General features: G+C 41.1%; 2 protein-coding genes across 7 annotated transcripts; one reads left to right on the forward strand and one right to left on the reverse strand.

Annotated features, from left to right (window-relative positions):
* The first annotated feature begins 7 nt into the window (after positions 1-7).
* On the forward strand, positions 8-4903 carry LOC147323678 (histone-lysine N-methyltransferase PRDM9-like). Of its 3 annotated transcripts, none has more exons than XM_086304191.1 (7): positions 8-347; positions 590-758; positions 849-932; positions 1736-2013; positions 2119-2186; positions 2321-2511; positions 2666-4903. In XM_086304191.1, the coding sequence occupies exons 2-7, from the start codon at positions 662-664 to the stop codon at positions 4651-4653; spliced, it is 2706 nt and encodes a 901-aa protein (XP_086160317.1). In that variant the 5' UTR covers positions 8-347; positions 590-661; the 3' UTR covers positions 4654-4903. The 3 variants fall into 3 exon arrangements, with proteins under 3 accessions (XP_086160317.1, XP_086160314.1, XP_086160315.1); XM_086304188.1 differs by having other exon boundaries at positions 9-347; positions 643-758; XM_086304189.1 differs by lacking the exon at positions 8-347 and having other exon boundaries at positions 361-758.
* On the reverse strand, positions 3693-27065 carry LOC147323679 (neurabin-2-like). 4 transcript variants are annotated; one of them, XM_086304195.1, is made up of 11 exons: positions 26210-26412; positions 24416-25962; positions 14469-14601; positions 12503-12623; positions 12182-12286; positions 9901-10033; positions 8231-8383; positions 8062-8115; positions 7685-7914; positions 7504-7600; positions 3693-6385 (listed from the first exon to the last, which is right to left on the reverse strand). In XM_086304195.1, the coding sequence occupies exons 2-11, from the start codon at positions 25847-25849 to the stop codon at positions 6335-6337; spliced, it is 2511 nt and encodes an 836-aa protein (XP_086160321.1). In that variant the 5' UTR covers positions 25850-25962; positions 26210-26412; the 3' UTR covers positions 3693-6334. The 4 variants fall into 4 exon arrangements, with proteins under 4 accessions (XP_086160321.1, XP_086160320.1, XP_086160318.1 ...); XM_086304194.1 differs by lacking the exons at positions 3693-6385; positions 26210-26412 and adding exons at positions 6404-6666; positions 26755-27065; XM_086304192.1 differs by lacking the exon at positions 3693-6385 and adding an exon at positions 6404-6666 and having other exon boundaries at positions 26210-26421.
* Between the last annotated feature and the right edge of the window lie 892 nt (positions 27066-27957).

Consider the following 27957-nt stretch of genomic DNA (forward strand, 5'->3'; position numbering starts at 1 on the left):
AAGCAATTTATCGGCGTGAAGCTTGGTCGAGTTTTGGACCATTATGTGTACTTTTGTTTATGGATGCTCGCCTTATATATTACTGATATGTGAAAACGATAAAAGGAAGCGATAGTAGAAGAACAGCACATATTTGAAAAACGTTGCCACTTTTATTTAAAAAGAAGGAAACGTTTACTCTTATTCTGAAAGTGTGCTCTATTTTCTTCCGGGGGACCGTATCTTAGGGTTCGGATACTTTAGTTGTGGTTTCTAGTGAAGCGTCATGCGCTAACAGCTTAATCTTTCGTGTTTTGGACGGTAGTTACGAAACAACTCCAGAAATATAGCCGTTGAACGTCAGCTTGGTACAAAAGTTCTATTCTTTATATATTATTAACTACACATGCATTAATGCCATTTGTCATGTTTTGTGCTGTGATAGCCACATTTTCGTTATTAGCTATCGGAGTAGTACCTTTGCCACTGGTCCTTTTTTTTTGTCTGTGTTAGTATTATAGCTGTAATGTTAAAGGCTAAAGAGGTTTAACGTGCTGAGATAATGTTAGCTAATGCTAGCTGTAGCTTCATGTTACTATGTTTTTGACAGTGTGCATGCATCCTGTGTAAGCAACTGCCGTAAAGACTGATCATTCCCACCAGCTATCCACAGTTTTTACTCATGACGGACAGAAGCAGCAGCGTGGAGTGGGTTGAGACAACCGAGGAGGTGGTTGTAACTGAGGAGTGCATTCCCATTGAAAACAACCCCCCTGCAGGTACACTATAATGACATTACAAATAACGTTGACATTCAGTGCTGTAATATAGCCTTTAAAATAGTTTCTTTGTTCCTCTTGTGATGCCAGTTTTAGAGCCAGCAGACACGCCAATACAGAAGTTACTGGACGCTGTGGGGCAGGGAGAAAACCCAGATGGTGACGATGGCTTTTGTAAGCAAACCCCATGTTTACTCTTTTGCTATTGCAGTTTAGGTACAACTAATATCCAGCCAGAAATATGTCACAAGCCTGTCCATCGCTGCCAAAAGAGACTGGCCGAGCATGTTACAGGGCATTTAACCAAATGGGGGTAGGGATTTATTTGAACCTGTATGTATACTTTTAACCCTTTGTGGATTAGAGAAAATCCAAAATAAACTTGTGCGCCCAATTCTTGTTTTTTAAAGATGTATGCTGTACAATCATTTCACCCTGGAAATCGAATAATTCAAAGAAATGTTAAAAGTCAAAAATTAACTTGACATTCAGGCCCGTGATAAGTGTGTCAAAACTTCTGACCACAACTCCAGGACCATTGCTAAGTAAATATAATACGCTTAAATGAAAGTCAAAGTGTTTTGCTATGGTCTTATTCAGTAGTCTTTAAACTTACACATTTCAGTTTTCTATCCCATTAACCCTACCTCTCTGTCTGGTTATATCTTCTTTAGATTTTAATAGGGACACACCTGTAGATCAGTACATGTCTTTCTGAGCCACACATTTTTGTCATTTGTAAACTAGAGCTGAACTGTAGAATGTGTTAGATGGATGACTTAGCAGTGGTCTTCCCCATGAGGACCTAACCTACACAAATATTTGCAGTGTATACACATTCATTCAAAGATTTACTAATATTTAATAATAATAATGACAATATTTGACTGATAATTTGTCACTGTGGTATGTCCAGTAAAAATTACCCCAGATGAGCTTTTTTCCGTTTTTTTTCCCTTGTTTTTACATTTTTATAGATTGCGAGGAGTGCCTGACTCTCTTCCAGGACCAGAGTGATCCTGACAACATTAATGGCCCATCTTTTATTCTCGATTTTCCAACAAACATGGGCGTCATGCAGAGGGCCCTCCTGACTCTGCCTTTTGGCCTGATGATAGGCAGATCTAGTATTCCCAGTGCAGGGATTGGGGTCCTAAATTATGGGCCTGCAGTGTCTCCTGGAATGCATTTTGGACCATTTGAGGGGGAAGTGACAACAAGGGAGATTGCCATGGCAAGTGACTTCTCATGGGAGGTGAGCTGGGATGTATTAAACCCAAACAATAAAACAAGTTTAAACCTCTTGATGCATATTTTGTTCTTTGTGTGTATTTTGTGACAATATTCCAATTTACTGCAGATTTACAAAGATAAGGATGACTATGACTACATTGATGCTGCCAAAGAATCATACTCAAACTGGATGAGGTATTGAATTCTTTTCTGTTGTTTCCTGTTGAATTACAAAATTAATTTTTAATTATATTCTATGAAATAAATCACAGTTTGTACAGCTTGTACATTATTAGAAAATGTTTTTTTTTTCCTCCCTCCTGACACAGGTATGTCAACCATGCCCGTCATAGAGATGAGGCAAATCTGTTGGCAGTCCAGTACAAAGGTAGCATCCTCTTTCACTGCTGTCGCACCATAAATACTGGAGATGAGCTCTTGGTGTGGCCCAGCAGCAAACTTCATGCCCACTTTAGTGATCCTTGGGCCCAGATGTGGTATTTGAAGTTGAATGCAACAGGTACCCTGACTTTGCTAGTCTCAATAGTCCATAAAAGTGATCGTTGTAAGAGCCATAGTCATGTAAAATTTTCCTGACTGTGTTATTTAAAAATTTGATTTATAGTTTGTTTGTTTTTTTGTTGATGTTTTCGCCTTTTTCTCCTAAAATGCAGAGAGTACTGTATCCGGTACAACTCAGATCTTCCTGTGCGCCCACTGTCAGTTGTCTTTCACCACCAAAGCCTTCCTCCAGCGACACACAGAATACTTTCACACGCAGCCTGAAAGTGCTGAAGTAGCTGATGGAGAAAATAATGCCTCCAGTGCTGCAGGATCACTGGTGGTACTGTCTGTTGATCCTCTTGAATCTAAAACATGTGACGATTGCGGAAAGACATTCAAGCAAATACCTCATCTTAGGAGGCACAAGCTTTGTGTTCACTCCAACAAACGCCCCTATTGCTGCCCATGTTGCAGGCGAAGCTTTAGCCAGGCATCTGGCTTAATCAGACATCAGTTAGTTCATAGGAAGCAGGCTGTAGGAAAAGCTTCCAATCAGAAGCAAGTCCTCAGCAACAAAGAGAGTGTAACGCCAGAGTCAGAACTTTTAAAGGCAGGAGATTCAGTTGTATCTGAAAAAATGAATGAAAATGAGAACCAACAAGAAGCTATGGATACAACTGAGGCTCCTGAGTCTTGTGCAGGTGAGTCAGAAACACTCCAGTCAAACTGTTTAGATTGTGGTAAGAGTTTCACAAAGGAATCATCCCTCAAAAAGCATAAGGTGACTGTCCATGAGAGGATACGTCCGTACGTCTGCGCTGTTTGTCAGAAATGCTTCGGTCAGTACAATGACCTGACCAGACACCTGCAGCGTCACCAGAAACAGAGTAAAACAAAAACAAATGAGGATCCAGAGGACTCCGACATATTGCCCTTCAGCTGTGGCGAATGTTCACTGGCGTTTTCCTCAGTGGATGACCTTCAGCAGCACATAAATGAACATCACTCTGATGAGAGCACAGCTGAAAATAACGAAGACGATGTAATGCCTGACGGTGAAAGCGTTGAATCGGTCCAGAATCCTCCCTCTCAGAGGCCTCAGAGATTTGGAGCTAGATTCAGAGTTTCTGCCATAACTAAGCTCATTGCGCCTAAACGAAGAGCTACCAGTCCTGCTCAGCCTGCGAGGAGCTCCGCTGAACCAGAGGCGGCTTCTGTCCGAAATGGGAAGTTAAAAAAATACAAATGGTTCAGCTGCAATCGCTGTAAACAAACATATGGAAACCCAGATGACCTCAAAGCACATAAATGCACTTTGAGGCAGCACAGATGTGGCCAGTGTGGAGCAACCTTTAATAAGTCTGGTTTCCTGAAAAGGCACGAGCAGATGGTACATGTAGAGGCCAAATCTTACAGCTGCGATCGCTGCGGTAAGGTCTTCACTACACCTAGTAACCTTAAACAGCATCAGAAGAGTAACGCTTGTATGAAGTATCACTGCACGTCTGAGCTCTTCCCATGCTCCTTCTGTCAGTTCTCTTTCACCATGAAGAGCTATCTTATTAAACACATTAAAAGGCACCATCCCGTCGAGTATCTTTCACACTGCGAGTCGGACAGCCTAACGGATCAGCTGGAGGAACAAGAGGGGGAAAAAGAATATACGTGTCCTCACTGTGGCATGAACTGTATGACTGCCAAAGCTTTCAAATCTCACACATGCTTCAGGCAAGTGAAGGTTTTGTACTTGTGTAACGACTGCGGAAAGGGCTTCACAAACCACTACGGTCTGAAACAGCACCAGCGCATCCACACGGGCGAGAAGCCGTACAGCTGCCCTCACTGCAGCAAAAGCTTCTCGTACGTCGGTCAGCTCAACGTACATCTCAGGACTCACACCGGGGAGAAGCCCTACCTGTGCACCCACTGCGGGGAGAGCTTTCGGCAGTCGGGAGATCTGAAGAGACACGAGAGAAAGCACACGGGGGTGAGACCGTACAGCTGCCCCGAATGCAGCAAAAGCTTCAGCCGACCGCAGAGTCTCAAAGCTCACCAGATGCTTCACTTGGGACAGAGAATGTTCAAATGCACTCAGTGCGGGAAGAGCTTTTCCCGAAACTATCATCTCAGGAGGCACCATCAGAAGATGCACATTTAGTCTAATCGCATTTTTTTTGAAGACTTTAAATTAAAATGAAATACAGGAGCTTAAATGTGAACTAAATTGCACTTTCCCGCTTGTGTACTTGATGACTTATTGAATGTCCTGTACATAACATTCTTTTATTTTTCTTGTAAAGCATTTAGTTATTTTTTTTTTTTTTTAGTTAAAAAAGGAAAAACACCAACAAATACTTGTCTTTGAGTGTCAAACTGCACTAAAAAATAAACAACCAACGTAACCATCACTGTTGACCATTTATTCCACAAAACATACAATGCAAAGCATGTGCACTGTACAAGCCTTAATATTATGAAAATACTCATAACCATGCCTGTTTTTTTTCTTCAATTAAGTAGTCTTAAATTTGTTTTTGTAGTCAGATCTACTACTTTTTTTGTCTTTTCTTGTTTTTTTTACATGACACAGTATAACTTTGTTTATTGGACATTAATTTTTGCATTGCTTTTGTCACTATTTGTCCTTTGTTAGCTCATATTTCCAACTTGACTATATTATAAATATTAAGTAAAATTAAAATATTTCAGTCTGACCTGAACTATACAAACATACTGGTATGACAGTTGACACAAGTAAAACTCAGTTTCATTTAAACTGTGCGTAAACTGAAACAGGTAGAAACCTGGCAGTGTTTTCCATGTGCTACACACAGCGGTGTCAAGTGCAGCTGCTGGTTAGAGAGGAGCTCCTTAAATCTAAAACTTTGCTGCTGGTAACGGCTTCTTTAACTTCCCAGTCCAGTAATGTTTCTTACATCAGTAGTCCTAACTAATTCCAGTTCTACAAGTCCATGACAACATCCATTTGAAGGGGAGGGAAGAGATATCCATTGTTTGTGGCACAGCAGTTGTGGAGGCTTGTTTCCGTGGTCCATTTTTTTCCTTTTTTCTATTTTTTTTTTCTTTTTGATAGAAGTGAGGGGTTGAAACCAGAGGATTAGTCGCTTGTTCGCGAGTCCTAATGTGTAAAAAATACACAAACACGTCTGAAAGGTAGGCAGCAGTTGGTTCTAAAGGTTATGTGACGAGACCCCTACGAAGGTTGGGATACTGTACAGTTTCAAAGACACGTCAGACTTGTTCCCGTTTATTACTCCAATCCAGTGAAGCACCATGTGTTGTCGTCTTCAGTGCGGTCTCCATCCAATTTACACATCTTTGCCACGCAAAATATACGACCCTCGACTCTCATTAGTTTATATTATGTTAAATGTTATGCACATTAAAATTTTTTACAAACCAAACTGATTGTTAAACCACACAGTATCACATCTGTACAAACTCAGAAAAAAATGTCACAAAACTAAGCGAAAGAAAGAAAGGATTTTTGTTTTGTTTTGGCAATTGAAAAGCAACAGCCTGGGCTTTCACAAGAATCACAAATTAAGGGAGAAAATACTGAATGAAAAAGGAATGAAAAAGGAACAGTACATCTACGGAGTCCGTTTGTGATGATAAAACTGCTCTTCTTCCCATAAATGCCAACAGAAAAACATGGTTAAAAGGGTTAAGTGGGTGAAATACAAAGCCTGAGGGCACATACAGTATGCGACCACAAATTAAGCTCAAGTTGGACACACGAGATACCCTGCAGTTCGTTGCAAGTACTTAAAACACTCCTTTGTCGGGTGAAGTTCTATATTTATTAGAAAAGGCTTTTATAATGGTTCAGATTTCAGCTCCTCCACTCGGCACTCCAGATCAGCCACCTAAAAGAGAAGAGAGGAAAATGCACTTAAAACAATGAAGCGCTGCTGGAATGTGACTCGTACTGTTTTTGTATTTTTTGGAGATGATGTGTTCTGCTGTGCATTTCTGCTTTCAGTTGGTCCATTGATCTCCACAGCAGATCATCTTCTTCCATAGCATCCTATCCTTAGCTTCCTGCTTTGTCACACCAACCCTCTGAATGTCCTCCTTCACTACATCCATGAACCTCCTCTATGGTCTTCTTTTTATCCTCCTGCTTGGCAGCTCCATGTTCAGCATGCTTTGTCAAGAGGCACACAGGAACAATATCTCTATGGCTTGCTGCTTCATTGTTACACCCATCTCCCTCTCATTTACACTCATGTATTCTGTTTTCTACTAACAAGCAGGGAAAAAATAGGAACTACAGATAAACTTTAGCAAAAGCTTCTTTCCATCAACGGTTTTAATCCTAAGCAAAATAACGACAGCATTAAAAGCTAAATGACAGCACTATAAAAGGTACAAAGACTCCTCCCTTAATAGTAGAAAACAGTTTTTTTACAGCCATTTTTACAAGCAAATATCAACATTTCAATATTGGAAAATCAGAAGGAGGTCTTGCTTATGAATGAATCTAGTGCAAGTTTTAAATTGCTGGAGGGAGGCAGGAGGATAAACTAGACCGAAGAGAAGCTCTGTATGGGATGTTGGGTTTTTAATGCAATAAAATCAACCTTAACCTCTAAATCAGCAACAAGGTTTTCCGTTGCATTATACTTCTGCTTCAAACCTTTTTGAAATCCTACACCGTAACCTGACATGCACTTTCCTAGTAATGCAACCACACAGCAGCTCAATGATAACATACATAAACTCTTTCAACTTCATCACACTTTCTCCAAGTTCCCCAAGACATTTTTGTGGTTTCAAGAAAATCTTGAAACCACAAGCAATTCTGATTAATAGAAGTTTCAAGATCAGATTTGGTCTGGATCAAGCAAAGTGGTGTTTACTCTTGAACACTTTACAAAATGCTCTGCAAACCTACCAGCACACAGTTGTTGTGGGAATATTATATTAATTGCTAGATGTAAAGATTAAATGTGCACACACTGCCTTGAGGCACCTCGTATACCTGTTCTTGGAGTTGCCCTGACTCCTCTTTCAGAAGGTTGGCCTCAGCCCCAACTTGTGCACAGCGCTGGGTCTCCTTCTTCAGATACTCAATCTCCCTGTTAAAGGAAGAGGATAACAGCATTGGCACTCTGATCTCACAACTCTCTCGGGCTTTTGTACATGTAGTTAAACGGTCTTACTTTTGTTGATACTCCTTGATCAGACGTTTGGCTTTGCTGTATTTGCGCTCCAGGGCCTGATACTGGGCCTGCGTCTCCTTCAGGTGCTCATCCACTGCCTGGCACAGGCTCTGAGCCTCCATCCAATAGCCCTCCAGCTTCTCCATTCGCTCCTTGTTCTCCTGCAGGGTTTGCTCCAGCTGGGCCTTGTCCATACGCCAGCGCTGCTTCTCCTGCTCTGCGTGGTGCAGCTGGAAGAAAGCGTGATTCATTCATTTCAATCACATGATGATGTAAACGGACACACTCCTCTGACTCTAAAGATAAGAAATGCTCTTTTGCTTATTCTTAATAGAACCATTACATAAAATATCATGATAATATTCACTTTAAATTACCTTTCTTTTCAGTTGCTGGATCTCAGCCTGGGTGACAGCGTGTTTTATTTGGAGCTATAAAAAAAATCCCAGTGTTACTATTCTAAACACATCTCTAAATATAAGGTGCATTAGTGAAAAAAGTTTTGATTAAAGAAGAAATGTTGTAATTACGACATTCATGGCTCACCTCTTTGTATTTATGGGCCAGCTTCTCAGGGTCTGTCTCCAGAGGCGACATGTCCTCGTTCTCCGCCAAGTCAAACACCTCGATCGCAGTGGGATACGGTGGACTAGCTTCCTCATCATCATCCTCTTCCTCATCTGTGCCGTATTCCCCACCCTGCAGGGATATGGTCAAGGTTAGGACCCCGTTCATAGGCAAAAATCAAGAAAAGAAAAAAAAAAAGGAGAGCTTATGACTTATATTTTATATATATAGATGAAAGTGCATGTATAGCTGGAGAGTGAGTGAGATTAAAGTTTGTTGTCCTTCTCCTTTGCAGGTAAACAAACTCTTTCAAGTGATACGATTTACACAGAGAAAACAAAATTTGAATCTGTCAATGTTTCCAATGCTAAAATATAGTTTTTGCACATATTGGTTTCCAGGAGGGTTTTCAATTTATGCAATTCCTGGAGAAAACCAAATATATTTCTTTAAATTTGTTTAATTAATTTTTGGACATAATGCTAAAGGAAACAAGAAGGTAGAGTGTTGATGAGTGTCTTGATGGTGTCGTCCTCTTGTGCTGTGACGCCAAATAGACACTAGATGGTGCACAACTCAAGCAGGCGCCTGTACTTTTCATTACGCAACTCCACACCTAATCTTCTTACTGTCCATGAATGGAGGAACTTCCTCTCTGTTATTCTAATGAAACCATAGACAGTTCCTGAGCCTGTTCCGTGTATGTGAATGAAAAGCGAAACAATCTGAGGCATCATTGACAAACTAAAGGGCACAAAAAAGTCCCTCTGCTTAGTCACAACCCTGAGCGGAGCATATTTTCTGATCATGTTTATAATACACTGGATATCACAGTGTGGCTTTTTCTTTTTCACTGTTCATAAAAATAATCACATATTTTTTAATCCTACAGGGAAACCAATATCCTAGAGGGCTATGTGAGGATTTTAAGGTAGCACTTTGTGCTTAACTGTGAGGCTGTTTACTGATGTCTTTGCTCTGTTAGCTCAGCTTGTGTGGGACTGTGCGTCATCTGCAGTGGTTAAATAATATCTGATGTCCCATTTTTTTTGTATTTGTGCAGAGGGGAGGGGTGAAGCTGGATTAGTAAGCACTTCACCCTCACTTCTCTACTGTGCATGTGCAGATGTTGCTCCATCACAGTTAAAGAATGATAAACCAGGCGCAAGCAAAGTTTTTATGCTTTGATCCCTACAGTGATGGGATGTGGTAGCTTTGTTACGCTGTGGGGGGGAGACAGTTTCCTGGCATGGTTTTGGTTCACTTGGCCACTTAAGAGGAAGGAATCCCTACAAATCAATTCAAAGTTGTTCTGAGTGATCGCCTTTATCCGGTGATATAACACTACTACCCTGATGGGCATGCTCGCTTACAAAGTCCACCACCTAGAGCGCAGGAAGGATCACTGAATGGACTGATGAGTATAAAAAGGATGTGAATCATATGCTTTCACCTGATTTTAACTAAGAGGGGATTGGGGAATCATGTGTTAGATAACAGTCTTCACCACCATCATGAAAACATCAACTGAGGGATTATCTGTGGGAAGAAATGTGCCCCCTTCCTCACAGACTTACAGAGATGATAATCAACGTGTTTTGTCTTTAGACGCTTCATTAGTAACCTCAGTAATCTTATTGCCCTCTAACCTCTTGTTCATCCATGTACTGGTTGTAGCGCTGCTCCATCATTTCCCTCTGCCAGCGCTCTTGCTCCAAGGTCTGCTGGATGAGCTGGGCCACTTCGCTCTGTTCACCCGGCTTCTCTCGTCCAATCACAAACCTGCATTTAGGCATATATTATTCCACCTCAGCCAGGAACAGAAAACTATGACAAAACCATATATATATGCTATGATGCTGTATGTATATGCTAAATAATACATGTTGGCCTCTTCTTTGTTCTGAACACTGAGGAGCACAAACACCGGCTCTTTAGGCAGTGAATGTTTTCATTCTTCAGTTAGTATAGCATAATGTATTAATGTAGCTGGAATGCGCTGGCTCTCTGATAACAGAAAATGGCTTCCTGTTTACACTCTAACAAAGATCTTCTCTACATAGTTACCCTCTTGGGTGCACGAATCAAACCCTCAATTCGTCCTCTCTTTTAGCACATTGTACAGATCATTACAGACACTATATTTTCTCTTGATTGACGCTCACAAATGGTAAACTGGGTAAAGGACAGCGAATCATGACAAAGCCACAGATGGTTGTTAAGCCAGCCACTGTAGCCTTTCAATTTCTGCAGCACTGAGAGGTAATTAAATGCTCATAAACACACTTCCTGTCCCAATCTATTTGTCTGCGTGACGTTTGTTTTATGAATAGGTCGGAGCTCTATTGCCCTTCGCCATCACTGCAGCAGATCTATAATGTATGAGCTATCTATGGAGGTCTCTGATCTTCACAAGTCACACAACACTAGCAATTATCCCAACAGCGCAGACCACTAAACCCTGAATTATGAATGAGCATGGATGACAAAAGAAGCACACGGGAACAGTGAGCCATACCAAAAATCCAAAGCGCAAAGGCTACAAATAGACCCTTGGCATTTTGAAATTATACTTTTGATACAAAGTGTTTTGGTTCCTGATAACTGTTTTCAGTGGCTCTGATGTGGAACCTTTGGACTTTATACCGAATGTCTCTAAAAGGAGCTTTTCAATACTAAAGGGTATAATCACGACCCTGGGAGACTGGCGATATAAATCTAAAGTCTGGTGAAGTGAATGGGCAGGATGTGGTAGAAGTAAGCTTTGTGTGAAAAAATGTGCTGTGGGTAAATATCAAAAGGAAATCATCTCCTTCAGGAAGAATGCTTAATGTCAGGGCAACTAGCAATGAAAACACATATCCTGGTCACTGCTAAGGCATTTAGAAAACCACAAAATAGTAGCTACAAAAATACAAGACCATTTAACAAAGACCACAAATTAAAGTAGTTTAATGTACTTTAAATCTATATTACTTTAAAAGTATGGAAGTACTTTAAATACTAACATTAGAAAGTCAATTTACTGACAACAGTCTGATGTTTAGGAGCTTTCAGTGCGTTACATTTGCAGTTGGAATATCTGAGTTCCTAGTCAGAATTTTCACACTTCCAACTTGGAAATTTAAGAACGCCGACCTAATGATTCAAGGTGGTGGTAATGCACGTAAACCGCAGTAAAACTGTACTACTGCTGATATGTATTTGTGACTCATTAAATAACCCAGTACTCTGTGAATATTCCTCATCTGTGGTTTTAAGGGGCAAAAAAACATGCAATGCACTGTTTTGATAGTGATGCATGAATGGATCTATCTTGCTAGGGAGCAACTTTATTACCAGAATGCATTCAACTCAGTACCAAGTATGTGTCTCCAACTTCCAGGTCAAGTACATTGCAAATGAGTCAAAAAAAGCCAATAAGGAAATACCCTGCCCCTGCTTTCTTTATAATGGCCAGTAGGGGGCAACTCCATTAGCTGCCACTAGAAAAAGATAGCACATTGCACTTCCTTTTATGACCTCAATATAACATTTCTGGTACATATATGCTGCAGTTCTAAGTTGTATTCAATAAAGTATGCTGTCCTATTTTGTAAATGATGGTCCCATTTGTACTAGAATAGACAATAAACCAGAGTAGGCTGATGCAAAAAGTTGTGCATCATAGTTTGACTGCACCAGTTTTTTTTTTTTACTTAAAATGGTGCTAAAAGGGAAGATTCAGGGGACACCCGAAGACACTATAATGGATCCTTTTGTGAAAGTCTTAACAAAATCCATAAAATTGTCGAGATATATCAGTAAAACTGAAATTGATAGCAAACTAGCATTTCTACTTCAACTTCTACTTGTCTACAAAAAAGAAAAAAGGTTTGTTTTGTGATGTAAAAGTGATTCAAAGCAAATTGGTTAGTCAGAGAGACTTACTTAACGGTTCCTGAGGTGTTCCTGAGTACAGAGGCGGCAAAGCTTTGGGTGACTCCCACCAAACTGGTCCCATCCACCTCCACAATCAGATCGTTCACCTGGATCCTGAAGCAGACAGTTTAAAGGCTTAGAATTTAGAGGAACAATAAGGAATCCACTCCTGGAACTAACACTACAACTACTAAGATAACCTCAAGGTGACATTTGATTTACAAAACAAAGGCCTGTTCAACTTCCCTTAATTTCTGACCTGCGATGTTTCAGTTCTGCAGTACATTTTTTTAATCATATCAGGAATATTTAAAGTACGAAGAAACATACCTGCCATCCCTGTGTGCTGCTCCTCCTTCTGTGACAGTCTTCACAAAGATGCCCAGTTTCTCCAGGCCCATGTCAGCCCCTGCACCCATCCCAATAATACTGATGCCCAGGCCGTCACCGTCTGAAAGAAATCAGGCTTGCTGTTACCAAACTGGTATTGTAATCTGTCTGTAACAGACTTGTTGTTGAAGAGGCAACCTTTGGGACTGAAAATGCAGCCAACACAAAAGTAACAGAACCTGCAGTTGTCTGAATGGCCACAAGATAGCTAACATTAGCTAACAACATAACATTCCACCTCTCTTCACTTCTGACTTCAGAACGACGGGATAGCAACAGTCACAATGCTCAAATCGATCTTTTAAAACAGGAATTCATGACCCAGCGCTTGAAGTCAGTGTGGCTATGTCCATGTTTTAATGTACAGTCTATGAATGTGTTATTATGGCATAGCAAAAAGAAATATAGCTGCTTTCAGTGGTTGTAGAAGAGGCTAAATTTTAATAATTCTTCAGCTGTGCGCTAATAAATTAGTTAGTGAACCTTTGTTTGCTATCCTCTATAATTTAAACCCACTCAAAGGTGCACTGTAGTTTTTTATTAATTATATTCGCTTAATTTTAAGTAAAGTTTAAATTAAGTTTAACACAACTCGTGTCCTCAAGGCTATACATTTGCTTCCCCCAACATTTGCGGCAGCTTTAATCATATAGAAACCATGTATGGTTACCAGCAAAGTTTACCAGCACGCTCCACAGGGTACCTTAAAATGACTTGCTTACCATAATATATAATAAACCAATATTGTAAAAAATAAATATCAGCTTAAAGTGTTGGATTATAAGTCAGAAAAAAGCGAACACATATTACAGGTGCCTTCTGTTCAAACCTTCTGTTTGTGCAAAGTGAGGGGATAGGAAACCAGAATGGCTCGTTTGAGACTGAGGATTGACTGAGGGGATGCACCAAGGGCTAATATGAGATAGATAATGGTAACGATGAGTCACGCAAATGCACTCTAATAGAGTTCAAGAGTAGAAATATGTAACTGAAAGTCAGAATGAATGCAGGAACAACAAGGAAGGTACACTAAAAACTGTAACTGTAGTTTCTTGATATGTGAGAGGTTAAAAAGATTAGTTGTTGTTTGTTTGTTTGTGTTACCACATAGTTGGGATTTAAGATTTCTAAAGAAAGCCCAATCTATGTCACGATGACGCATCATAAGCTTTTTCGTCTGTTGAATTTGGGGATTTTCAACCTGACATCAGCATTCTGTGCAAACTACAACTGAGTTTTAGTGCATAAGTTTCTTTGTACCTTGAGGACAAAAAAAAAAAAAAGCTCTGACCTTCATGTGATCTTGAAAAAATAAAACATTAGTTTTGTTGACGTCTGTGACGTCAAAGTTAGATGATAATCAATATAACACCTAGATTCCTCCCAGAGGCGTTATGTGCTGATTTAGCGTATTCTTTTTTTCAAGCACTGTTTCTTTTTTATTTCAGCTTCTATTCTATCATGATCTAATTAATGTAGAGCGTGCACACCGCAACACCTATAAAGAACACTGCTACATATGGTAACCCACGTAATCTGCCCTATACACAAGTCTTCTACACACATAGAAATGCACTATGATGTTACATGGATACTGCAAATCTGTAAGTCATTGGGGAGAGCAGAAGGCAGCTGGTGAACCCTGCAGGTCTTTTAAAGCAGGACTTTTTTTAATTGCTTCGGAGATGGGAGCCAAATGGGAGCTTGATCATTCAAATACAGAACCTTACATTTGTGGGTTTTTTGTATTCTCTTTCTTAGCAAGGTGCAAAGAAGCCTCAGGCAAGTCAAAGTACAGTAAATGCTTAGAATTATTTATATGCCCGAAGTAAAGTGCAGATTTTACAGAAAGAATTTGTATAAATACTCGACTGGTTAGAAAAAAAACAGGGTTTAGTTCTGATACCTTTCTCCAGCTCCACAGGGAATAGGTCCAGCCTCTCCACTCTTTTCTCCAGCTCATACTCAGCAGACGCTGCCATTGGATCCACATCTTCATTGCGTCTGTCATAGTCCTCGTTGGAATAGGTGGCAAACACCTGTAGGATGAGACAGGGACAAGATCAGACTGAGAATCACACTTACATCAAGTCTCTGCAAGGCGGAGCAGATTTTTGCTAGCATCTATTCCTGTTCAGAATTTGTTTGTTGTTGAAACGGGACATTTGTGAGTCACAGTTGTTTTGGGATTTTTTGTTTTGAAAAGAAAATGTTCAAAATTATGGCAAATTATTTGTTTTCTTGGCAAAAATTAGATCCACGCTTAGGCCTGTTCGATATAACGATATATATCGAATGACGATATAAAAACGTCTATCTTTCCTATTATGCTATCGTTTGTTTACAGCAATATTTTTTCATCGTTTTGATGGTCACTGTAGTAGCTATATAAATTTCTTAAAGTTCTATCTTTCTCTTATATTTAAAATAACCACACTATGGACGGACAAGTGCCAGTTTTTACGTGTTGTCGTTAGCAACAAAACTGCAGTCCGCTTGTTTGTTTTCCACGTAAGCCTTTCACAATAAAGCTCAAGATCCTGTTGAGACTTTTCAAAATAAACTGAATCACGGGAAAGAGTATGCAGAGAGTTTACGGATGAGAAGCAAAAAAGAGCCGTCAGGTGCTAAAAATAAACATTAGGCTCAAACTTTGAAAGAACTTATGTCTAAAAATGTATAGTTTCATGCATGGTTAAAACACAGGTAAAGGACGCCCAACTGGAAAAACTTCACGCAAGTCGAGATGCCTGAGATTCACAGAATTTACAGAAAATATTACATTTTTGTGATTTATATCCTTGTCAGGACGATAAATGTCTTATATCGGGATATGAGATTTTGGTTTTATCGCACAGCCATATCCACGCTTCACGCCACTGTCATTGTTGCCTAATAAACCTCCTTATAACTGGCCTCTGTGATATAGAGAGATAGATAGATATCCTTTCTTTCTAGACAAGTCTTTCTTTTCCTTGGAGCCATTGTGTCTTATCACTCTTCCTGCACATACTCCAAATATAGTAACTGCTGCTGTCACCAGAATCACTTCCTGTGCACCCTGAGGAGCAGTGATTCATTTTGGGGTTTTTTTTTTACTTTTTATTGCATTTGTGTATTAACAGGTAAAAGAGTGGGCAGATTGCAGAATGACGTGACTACAGATACTTAAATTCAAACTACTGAACGGTTCAGTTAATATCAGTTACACGTGCTTTGTGGAAGATGACTTACAGAGTCACAGAAAGGCAAGAGAGGAAGTACTGGAGGAAACAGGACCATTACTCACAGGAAACTGACTCTAATCTGAGTATTATTTTTTTTCTCCCCCACATTTCTTGCACCGGTGCTCAAATTCCTTTCTAACAGTTTTATGTTCCACCACCACCAGCTGACTACTATGCCACGTTCATAGCCACTTAAATCACCTTTCTTTCTCACTCTGATACTTATTTGGAGCTCTAAACCATGTCCACATGGCACTGAGCTAAAGTTAGACACACACACAGTGGTCAGTAAGCTTATATATAATATTTCTGTTTGATTTCTTTAGAAAATCCAGCTTAAGCTAACACAAGTTAAAATTAATATGATCTATTCAGAGAAATGACTCTTTCTAAATCACCTTCACTGATTTCCATCATTCCATTGAGGACAGCAATTTAATGGATTGAAAAAAGCTTAAGATCACTACTTAGAGGTTTTGGATGCGTAAGTAGCTGAGACAGACAAGATGGCTTCATGGTTCGATAATAACTCACCAACATTGTTAATGCGGACATAATGCAATTCAAATGTATTGACATTTTCAACTGAGACAGCCACAGCATTTAGTCCGAGCTGTATTGTTTCACAGCAGTCATCTGTATCAAACAGACTAATGAGAAAATAAATAAATAAAAATCAATCACAACCACTGAAGTTGCTCTTATGAAGACAGGGGCCTCTGTTTTCAGGGCTCAACTTCCCACATTCACTCTGGTCTAACAGCATGACAGTTTACATAACCACCCCCAGCATGCTAATGGAGGCCTTCTGCAGCTGCTGCTCACAGGCCTCACATAGACACAAACACACACACACAGGGAGAAAGAGAGAGCCCAATCTTTAAAAGCCTCACTTTCAGTCTTCCAGGGTGATTATGTATGCACCACCTTGCATGCTCCGCTGGCTACACTAATTCAGTGCTGGACCTTCTCCTTTTACACATTCTTTGATTTATTTTATCAACTTTTCTCTCCACAATCTTTGTTCCCTCTTCTGCAACACTTTCACACTGTTTCCTCAAGCCTTGGTTTGCTTTATTCAATGCAACTCTTGCATGTCGCCGGCCTGTTTAGCTTGTCCATCTGTGTTACAGAAGTAGCATCTCGTAGCTTCCGTGCTGCTCTTCAGTCCTACAGTATGGGGCCCCGTCTCCGTGGCAACCCCACAGTAAAGAGCCTGTCAGTTTTCTGACAGCTCCTTTGAAATGTAACCAGCCCCTCCTCTCTTAAATTTATTCAGTATCATTGTATTCTCTTACATCATTGAGCACTGTACAAGCTTCTGCTCCTACTTTTGGGCTGTCCTTACCCATAACAATAGAGTTTAAAATGTAATCGCCTTGAGTTAAATCTCTCCCCATCACTGTCAGATCACGCAAGCAATGACATGGATGATTTTTTCTTTTGATTTTTTTTTTTTTTTTTTTTTGGGGGGGGGGGGGGCTAATTATGGCATAAAAATTACAATTTGCTTTAGAGTTCAGTTAGTGTCAATTATTCTATTAGTTTCTCAGGGAAGAATTAGTTCAGTACAAATACTGTCTATAAAAGATGGATACAGTAATTGTGATTTTTGTTTTGTTTTGTTTTTTTGTTTTTTAAGGTGGAAGTGACAATATTTGTTGTGAGGGACTTGTTTTGGTACCAGGCTGTAAAGATGTTACTTTTATAGCTGAAACTAGCCATTTTAACATTGCACTTTATTGGGATTGACTCAGTTTTACAGTGAGCCTGAACCGGCCATCTTATGATTACTCAGTTCCACAGTAGTTGCATTTTTCATGGAGGTTGCCACTTGTTTTAGTATTTTTGGAAAAACATTGTGACATCTGGGTACTGAATATAAAGTTATGACCAGCAGCAGGTTTGCTTACTTGAACACAAAAACTAGAAACCACAATTATGGCCCCATAATAAAGTAGTAACACATGAATATTTTTAAAAACTGCTTCTTGAGCAGCTGCAGACGGTACCCCAGATAGTTTTTTCTTTCTCTTTTCTACCATTTACATTTATGCTAAGCTAACCAACTCTTGGCTGTGGCTTCATACTGACCCTGCAGGCATGAACGGTATCAATCTACCAATCTTCTCATGTAACACTCAGAAAAGAAAAGACAAAAAAGCAAATAAGCATAGTTCCCATTGTCCTGGGCTTTTCATTTAACTGACCACAAAACCTATAAATATCCATAAATGCTCATTATTTAGTGGGTCCAACTTCCAAAGTAGACAAATTGCTGTATTTTACACTATTTTGTAAATAAAACACTCAATCAAAAAAGGAATGGAGTAAAGACTAATTAGGTTCAGCAGTTCTAAAACCATTAGATACACTGCTGTTACACTTTACTCTGTGAATCCCATCAGATTTAAACTCACAATAGTTAGCATGGGAGAAGAACTTAAGTCAGATGACTTCTGATTTAGGTTACCTTTGTATTTAGACGGATTAACAGAATGTGGATTAAGCGGCCAAAAAAATACACTATTTGCAAGTAACAGAGTGTAAAACAACAACAGAGACCTCTGAGCACCAGTGTGACACTTTCACGTGGCACTGCATCACCCCTTGAGTTTAAAGATCAATAGGTCACAGCTGATGGTCTGTGAAGCCCTCAATTTACACCCATGATACTGCAAAACATCAAAGACAGAAGACTGAGCGACTCTATTTTACTGCAATTGTAATAAATGATCACCACTGTAGTTGTGCTGTGCGTTGCAGCTATTGGAGAAACTGGCCATGCTATAAGTCAAGCTACAGTATCATCCTTGACTGACAGAATTACCTCTCGCTTCCAGCAGGAAGTCTATCTCCCTCCTTACAGACAGACTAATTGAGATTCTCCACGATACAACCTCTGACCTCGCTTTACCTAAGCACGCAGTTGTAGATGAACTCTACGAACAGTGAGGTGGCTATCTTGGGAAGACAAACATTGGGATTAAAGGCAGTGTGGTGGGAGGGGGGGTGTGGTAGAGAAGGACGCTGTTCCAGTTGTGGCAGATAGTAGGTCAGAGGAGCTAACAGATGGCCAGGAAACTCCCTTCCTCCCTCCCTCTGCTACCAGCCGCCTCGGATGTCCTACAAAAGCTCCATGGGCAGAAAACTACAGCCACTCACCAGCTTAGAGATTGTGTTTGTGTCTATACAGAGCACCTATTTGGGATTGTAAAGGGTATTAAAAAGCAGCCAGTAAGTGACGACAACCATTTTACAACGCTGTTGTCGTGACACCGAAATGGCAAAATGATACAGCTGCCACGCCATGCCTCTGCTCTGCTCCAGTGTGGTTGCATCTTGATGCCCCTCTGGCTACAGTGTGATTGGATAACGCTGTTGTGTTAACTAGCAAGCCCGTAACCCACACCCCACCACCCCCACTGCCCACAGCAGCACGTCAACTGCTGTTTCTTTCCCTCTTGACTCCAAAAACTGTTCTAATTTTGGATGGAGCGAATAGGATGTGTGTAGGTGGTGCCACTGGTTTTTCCTAAAAGAGTGTTTCCACTCTCGTTGCATTCAGCAAAAAAAACAAAAAAAAAAGCTTTCCAGCATTTTTTTGCTCATACTAGGCTTTGCATGTGCGACGTACAGTTTTCTCAATTTCTAGCTAAATGCAAAAGTTCATTACCATGCACTGATATATGAATGCCTCAATTTTCCCTGTATACGAATATGTGCGCAGTAATTAATCCATGCTTAATAAAGCTGTCAAAATTAAGCGTATGTTACACTTTTCCTCCTAAAGATTAATGACGCCACTATCTAAACTAACATAGGTTAAACAAGTGGCAGGTAATTGCTTCTAAATCCTACTAAAATTGGGGGTTAATCCACATGCCAGATGTGCACCATGCAGACAAAAAATAAGGATGTGGCTCTGGCAGCGATCACGTTTGACCAGTCTTCTCTTGACAATAAAATGGATATGGTCAGCTCGTCATAGTAATGTTTGCATGGCACCAAAGCCCATCAATTTTGGCAGAACAATTTTTGGTCAGCAGTCATGTTTAGGCTTAGCGCTAACGCTGGAGAGAGGCACGGCAATATGAAAACAAGGTCAGCACAGAGGGCTGAATGGCATTACACTATACAGAAGGATACAACAACTAAACTCTGTAACTATATATATTTTATTATGTTGTGTTTATGTTGGGTATATGTTTTATTATGTTACCATATCATACTGATTACATTTGTTATGACATTTTCTTTTGTATCCCTATGGCTCTTTTTTACATACAGACTTAGTTTGGGTTTTTTTCCCTTTTTGCTAAAGCATATAGTTTAGCCAGATCAGGTGACACTGAATCCTCCCTTAGTTATGCTGCGATAGGTGTAGGCTGCTGGGGGATTCCCATGATGCATTGAGTATTTGTTCTTCAGTCGCCTTTTTCACTCACTGTGTATTAATAGATCTCTCTGCATTTAATTATTACTTGTTATTAATCGCTGGCTCTCTTCCACAGCATGTCTTTTTTCCAGCCTTCCTTTTCTCACTTAACCAGTCAAGGAATTGTGAAAAAAAACCTCTTTTAAAAGCATATTAACTAGCAGCACCATTACTCAAGGAGGAAAACCGTTTCCATTCTTCCATTCTATATTTTCTGGTATTAATAAAAACATAAAATAACAATCATCCTAACTACAGGACCAATAAAGCCTGAGAAAGACAAATATACATGTTCAGCCATCCATACAGCACGGTTGGCACCTCACATGTCACTGTAACCAACGCCTGTCATTTTTTGGACAAGATGATGGCAGGCGGGACAAGACAAAACAGTTTCAGACATCATGAGCGAGACGTTGCGTAATGTGGCTTGTCGCAGTAACCTGAACGAGTGGGCACATCACATAAATGCTTGCAGCCCACCACCAACCAGTGCAGGGCCGAGAAGTGGGGCAGTCTGACCTTGCTGATAATCTGTCTGGTCTTCCACTCCTCCTGGCTGTGAGTAATGCACTGTATGAAATACTGCAGGCCTGCTGAGTCAAAGTGATAGACAGTTTGAGGATACCTTAACATATGGTTACCTCTTCATGGGCAGTTCCCTTATTGGATATCTCTGTGGTGCATTTAGGGTAGTCTGTATTTTGTGTTTTGTGGCAGACACTTTAAAGCAGCAACACCTCCTTCTATGTTTGTCAAAATTCAACACCCTCTGTTTATTACCTTATAAGTACAGTCATCGTTTGTGTTAATAACACAGTGTGAAAGAAAATCATAGGTGTTCTCTGAGCAGGCTGGTGAGACTGAGGAGCGTAGGCAGAGACCTAGAAGAAAGAGTCCAGGTTGGTGGTGCAGAAGGACAAAATGTTTAGGAGTAGGTGAGGTGAGGGGTAAGCAAGGTGGCAAATAAATCTGCTTATTCCTGGATTGGAGGAGACACAGCCCAAATCTAGTGGAGATTATCTCTCTCTTTTTTGAGGGGCAAAAAGCTCCCCCTGCACAGTGGGATAAATAATTAAAAATCACAACAAGCTAGGGGGCTAAGTGGTCAGGCTAAATACACCGAGTAATATAGAATTGAGTCAAAACAAACAAGCTAAAGAAATAAATAAGACATGAGAAGCAGCTTCCTGTGTTCGACAAAAGAGGCGGTCCTGAAAAGCGAGGCAGGTCTGTGATGATAACAATGCTGCTATTTTTACTAGCAGCAGCAGACTGGTGACAAAGAGCGAAAGGGAGAAAAGAAGGAGCAGGAGAAAGAGTGTGAGGAGGAGCAAACAAAGAATGCAGTGTGAACTCTACCCGAAGCAGATCTGCTATTTTTGCCACTTTGAGAGGACACGGACAGAAAGACAGACAGATGGAGGGGAACAATCAGTATGAATCGGAGACAGAGAAAGGCATGCATGCAGACGTCCAACCGCTGTCACCACAACAAGACTTAATTGTGACCAAAAGCTGCACTGTTGCTCAGACGAGAAATATGCGCTAAAAATGAGCACTTCCTGTTTGGCAGTGAAACTAAGTGACAGTGTGACTTAAGAGCTGGCTGTTATGCACTCGCATGACATTTGAGCTGCATAATAACGCCCCTCCCATTTGACCTCGCATCCCCCTTACTCTCATCCACCCCTGCATCAATCTCCATAACAAAGGCCACACTGATACAGTGTGAAAGGACTCAGTAGGAGGTTTTTTTTCTTCACTGACCGCTGCAGGGTCACAACGAAATTCTCCTCTTTATCAAAGTCGTGACTTACAGCTTTTATCACACCGTAGATAATGCCTCCTCCTGGTAACCACGCTTGATCTCATGAGGATAAAATAATGTTGAAAGTGTGTTTTCTTCTCTATTGCACTTGCATGACAGGCACAGCAAGCCCACAAATGACTTGTATGTGATTTATGGGACAAAGCTGATTTCTAGGCATTTGCTCAATATATTAGAGCTTAATAGTGACACATAATCACACATCACTATTGGTATAATTGCTGTTCGGGAGTAACTATGTAATTTAATGTCTCAATTAATGTTACTGTGATTGGTTACAATATGTAATGAAATTACAGTTACCAATCAAATTGTCCATTATTACTAAGGGTTATATTCTTTACACAAGAAGGCTTACTCCACATGTAGAATATATCATTATTCTTTACTGCTTTGCACTTTATTCTCAGTGCATTAATTCCTTCTTTTGACATATGTCCAGAAAAAGCCAGTCAGCAAATCCAGTGCAATGCCATCTAGGATAACATAGCTAATAAAGCACTGTCTCTCCAGACAGGCTCCATTCCTCTCAAAGTTTGAGCATTGTTTTTGATTGGTTCTTCTTTTTGAATGTGCACTGTTTCAAATCAGCCAGTCTAATCAGTGTGTCTGACTCTGACCATTCCAAGGTGGGTGGATATGTCCTTGGAAAAGAATCTTTAGTGCTGGAAGATTAACAAACCAGATCAGGGCTCTAACATTATAAACGAAAGCTTGTTTTCTACCATTAAAATGTTAGGCCTAATTTCACCTTTAACAGAATAACTAGTAATTTGTAGACAATCAGATTTCACACTTGTGTCAGTTACCGTACATGAAAAGACGTTCTCCAAATTTTTGGAATGTGCATAAAACACTGCATTACACACAGAATTATGCTTCACTGAGTCTTTCTCACTGGATCACAGTGCATTGTGTGCATCCTTGAGGCCTGACAAACATCTGCAGAGCTGATTTTTTTTTTCAAGTATATTCCATAACTTGTGTTGTTTATATTCTTCAGTAATCTTCTCTTCCGTTATCTGACAGATTGCTACAGTTTTGGGTTCATTACCACGAACAACTGTTTCTCGATGAAATGGTTTGAAACCACTGGATATATTTAATAATGTCACTCGTATGAGCTTGTGAAGGTAGAAAGCAGGTGCAAAAACAAAGCTTCCAGAGCACCACTGGTGGCCTTTAATTGTACACTTTTTAATTTTATATTGTCAATATTTGTCATTATAATCCCAAAAGCTTATTTTCTCAGTTTGTTTTCTTTAGCTTATTTAGCTTAGAAATATCTGCATTGATCCAACACATATATGTGCAGTCCTTAGCAGTCTTTCATTAATTCCAATATTTGATGTATATGTTGTTAGTATCTATGTCAGGTTGGTTTTTAAACTATAATATTCAAATGTCAGGTTGCAGAAACTGGATGGTTCTGGACAATGTGCAGCGATAAGAGAAAATTTGGACTTGACAAGCTATGAAATGGTACAGGAGAGCCTTTCTGTGAGAAGTAATGTGTGTGACACAAAGTGTCAGGGCCCACTTTAGCTTGCAGAGTTGCTGTATGCCTTGGACCTCAAGGCAGAGCAAAGCAGCAACACTGAACTGGAGAGAGTCTGATGCTCCTCTCCGGATCATTACACCGCCCCCAGACAACGAGAGACACTTCAAATCAACTCGTCCTCCTCCTCCTTCTCGTCTGTCCTATTCTCTCATTGCACCGGTCCAAGAAGAGATTACAGTGCTCTTTTTTTCTCACTTCCTCTGTCTTTATCTCACACACAATCACAAATACAGCATCCGATGACCTTTCATTTTCCACAGTACAATATCCACTTCTCTAAAAATGGGGATAATTATCCAGGCCTGCCAGGTCTGTTTTACCCCCCCCCCCAAAAAAAGGCAACTGAAATGCAGCTCCTGCTGCATTTCAGTTGAGGCACTTTTGGGGCCCGTGTCAGCTGCACAGTAGGAATGCAGGCCCATCCATTAGCAACTGGCTGCTGGGGAGGAGGGTGTTAGTAGTGTGCAAAGCCCTGTGTTGAAACAGGCTAAAATCAAAATGTCAGCACTGGTGTGACACTGGCAGAGGCTGAGCGAGTTCATTAAAAAAGCTGACAGCGGCACTGGCTATGACTGTAACACAGCAGATAAGCTTTAAGGTCAAGTTCAACAAGCCTCTAAAGACACAGGATGAAAAGAAAATCCCACACCACAACATAGTTACAATTCAGAAATCAGCACACAAGCCTGATTAATAAACAAGGTTCGGGGGTACAATGTGACAGCAAACACCTCCGTGTTCTAGCTACAGTTCTTTCTGTTAATTCAGGGTGTTTTTACACTTCACATTTCCTCACCTGGATGGACTCTGTGCTGAAGCGAATCTTTCTTGAAGGGGGTGGATCCTCTTCCACAGGCAGCCCTGAAATCTCCACACAGCTGGACTCTGGCTCATAGCGGTCATCGCCCTCGTCTTCCTCCTCATCCTTCTGGCTTCCTTCAAAGTCCTCCCCCACCGCACTGTAGGTACTGATATCCACAGAGTCCCGGCCCGACTGTTCTTCTCTGAGAGTCCTGTCTTCCTCCTCCTCTGTATTTTTGTCCCCATCCTGCCTGACCATGTCGGCACTTTTTGGAGAGCTTCGCTTCTCTGAGGCAGTTTCTCCATTCTGCACCGACATGTGGATGTCACCTTGCAGTATTGTGCTGCTGGGCTCGCTGGTCCCAGAGTGTTCCTCAGGTTTAACATCAACTTTGGCCTCGACACCTGCATCTGAAACGGTCTTTTCTCTCTGTTCATTCGGCTCTCCTACATTACTGTAAAGTTCAGTAGTTGGGGCACACTGGCCACCATTAACGCTTTCAGATGGAGGAGTCACCCTTCCTCTGGAGCCCCTTGGAGGTGTCTCCTGTCCCTTCTGAATGCTTATCTCATCCCCTTGGTTGCCTGATGCAAAGGCACTGACCCTCTTTGTGATTATCTTGGAATTCAACACGCCTACCTTGGTGCTGACCCCTCTGGAAGGGAGTGGTGGTGTAGAGGAGAGACGGTGGAGGTTGTTCCGGAGCTCGGCTGCCCGTTCAAACACAGCACTGAGCTGGCTGACTGTAGGGGACACTGCTTCACTAGTGTCCAGGCTGTCCAGGGACTCTGTGCTGCCATTAAAACGGGCCACCATATCCAACCTGCCATCCTGAAAGCTCGAGGCCTTATCTGCCTTCAATAACACCCTGGTTGTAGCCAGCTTCTCCTGCTGCAGTTTTTCCTGCTGCAGCTTCTCCTGCTGCAGTTTCTCCTGTTGCAGCTTCTCCTGCTGCAGTTTCTCCTGCTGCTGCTTCTCCTCAAAGATGCGGCGGGTCTCCTGTAGCTTGGAGTAGCTGGGCGAGGAGGCCCGCTGGTGCCCATTCTCCGGTTTTGTGTCGAACTTGCTGACGCGCTCGGACACGGTGGATCCGAGCTTCAGCAGCGCGCTGTGATCCACGTTCTCGTTCAGGCTACCGGCTCTGGGCAGGGAAAGGCGCACCGATTTGTCGGCGATCCTGGCGTTGTCCTCACCCTCTGCGTCGGCCGGGGATGTGGTCTGCATCTGCTGGAACATGTTCTTGATACGGTGCACATTAGAGCCGTACCTGCGCCCTCGGGGGCCCTCCTGCATGTCCCCATTTGCAGCATTGTCTTTAACGGGCTTCAGGGCCTGCATCCCCGCCTCGTACGCGTTCCTGTGCGGGGATGGGCTCCTGAGCGTGGAGCCAGAGCCGGTGCTCTTGGATGTGGATTCGGTCTTCATCATGGTCAGTCAAGCGTCGCAACTGATGCTCAACGACGGCATGTCTCCTTTCTCAACTCCCGGTGGCAAATCTGTATTATCCACCAGCAGCCGATCCCAGCGAGGTGGCGCCCAGACTAGACCGGCAGATGGAGAGAAACAAAAACAACAGATCGCATTAAAGGCCTGCCTGCATCCGCTGCAATTCTCGTCTAGTGCAGCGGAGAAAGTGAGCGCGATGCATCTGTCAATAGCTCGTTTGCAGTTACAACAATGCGAGCCTGACCTTCTCAGATAATTGCATTAGTTACTGAAAATGTTTGCACAGAAAAACAGAAGAGTAATGAGCCGCGGATTTACCGCAGCTGACGACAGATTGCTTACGTTTAATCCCTTTTTAGAGGCAGCATCATTTTGATCTCTTCATTCTGTGAGCTGCAGATTTCTGGTCCTCTGGTAGCGGCAGACTGCTGCTGCTGCATGGAGGGGGGAATGCATGGGTCATAGTGCCCGTCTGCTCCTAATTCTTTGACCATTAAACGAATACGATCTTCATTTACAATATTTGGCGGAGGTGCATTAATTGTAGCTACTATGTTACAGTGAGTGGTGTGGTTTTCATTCCCGCTACAAAAAAGCAGTCATTCCGAGGAAGAAGCGATACGCAATGCTACTCTAAGGAAGAGGAAGAAAAAAACATAACATATAATTTTAAAAAATATATTTAAAAAAAATTATGATTTCTTTTTAACCTAATGAGGCTGTGGTGGCACACTATACAAAAAAGACGGACGCCCCGAATGTTTTTTTTTTCCGTATTTTTTAAACCCCTCCCCCTCCACTAAAAGGAAATCCCTAATAAAGCAGTCCAGAGGCAGCTTTTTACACTAAATAAATGTATCTGTAAAGTATAAAATATGGATACTTACCGTTTCGTTACGAAAAATAATAAAACTGAAGTCGCGGTCTTTTTCGTTCAACCAGCGATAGGACCCAGTGACACCTCACTCACGTCAAATCTCCGTGGCCAATAACACATCCGTTATTTGCAGGACACATTGCTGCTTCCTGCATTCTACATCTGCGCCGATAGATATTTTAAACGTTATTACCGAGCGTAGACAAAGCATTTCCTTTTTCTTTTTTTTTCTTTTTTTTTTTTTTTGAAGGCTTTGAACTTGCCCACGTAGTCTCGGTTTCAAAAGTCGTTTGGGGTTTGTTTTGTTTTATCTGCAAGGCCGACCCATTCATGCAGCTGCCTCAATACATAGGCAAGAAGAGTGTAATGTACTTGTTTACATGGGTTAACTGTCATGGTGAATATTAGTCACTGAAAAAAGGCTGAGGCGATGTTAAACAAGGCGGTAGTGCCACCTAGCCAGTGTTCTCATCTGACTGTGTTACTGGGGTTTTGCAAAGTAATGACCAGCTGAAGAAACATTGACACAAATAAACTCAGTACATAAAATTAAAATATATTTAAAATATATTTAATTCTGTCCAATGTGTTAAAAAGCTTTTAGTTGTGTACTTTTGTACTTTTAACTTTTGATTCATTTTTAACCCAACCCCTATTTCCCATGAGAGACTTTGCCTTTTACCACCCTACAAATACAACGTGTTCTTAATGACTCATGTCTTTTTCGTGCTTTTGCATGAGTGTCACATTATGACTGTAGAACAGTCACTGGTGTCACACAGACCGTTCGTTTGCAGACCGTCGCCTGCATATTGTAGCTGTTTACTGTCACCAGGGGGCAGTGTCACAAACAACAGATCTGTGAAATCACAGGATACCTGGCAATGCAACCTATGCACAGCCCCATCCGTGATCCATGATGAGCTGGGTGCTCTTTTGTTGTTGTTTTGTTCGTTTGTTTTTATTGCATACTCTTCCACGTAGGGTCTGTGTAGGCAAATGCCCATGCAAAAGAATGCTAAAACATGGGCTTTACCTGGTTAAGTAAGGCATATACTGACCAACTTTTGGTTTAAAAAAAAATAGTATTTTACACAAAAGTACAGCCATGTCCTAGTTCAGCTTCAGTTGGAATCTCTTCAAGACATTATGTAAACATTTTAAGCATAAAATCCTTCCTTTACGTTCTTCTAACATTTTTAAATATTTTTTA

The sequence above is a fragment of the Aulonocara sp. 'chitande type north' Nkhata Bay genome, linkage group LG8, assembly GCF_057382095.1.
Source record: "Aulonocara sp. 'chitande type north' Nkhata Bay isolate Kocher_YH1m ecotype deep benthic linkage group LG8, A_spYH_male_GT1.1, whole genome shotgun sequence".
In the NCBI taxonomy this organism is placed as follows: Eukaryota; Metazoa; Chordata; class Actinopteri; order Cichliformes; family Cichlidae; genus Aulonocara; species Aulonocara sp. 'chitande type north' Nkhata Bay.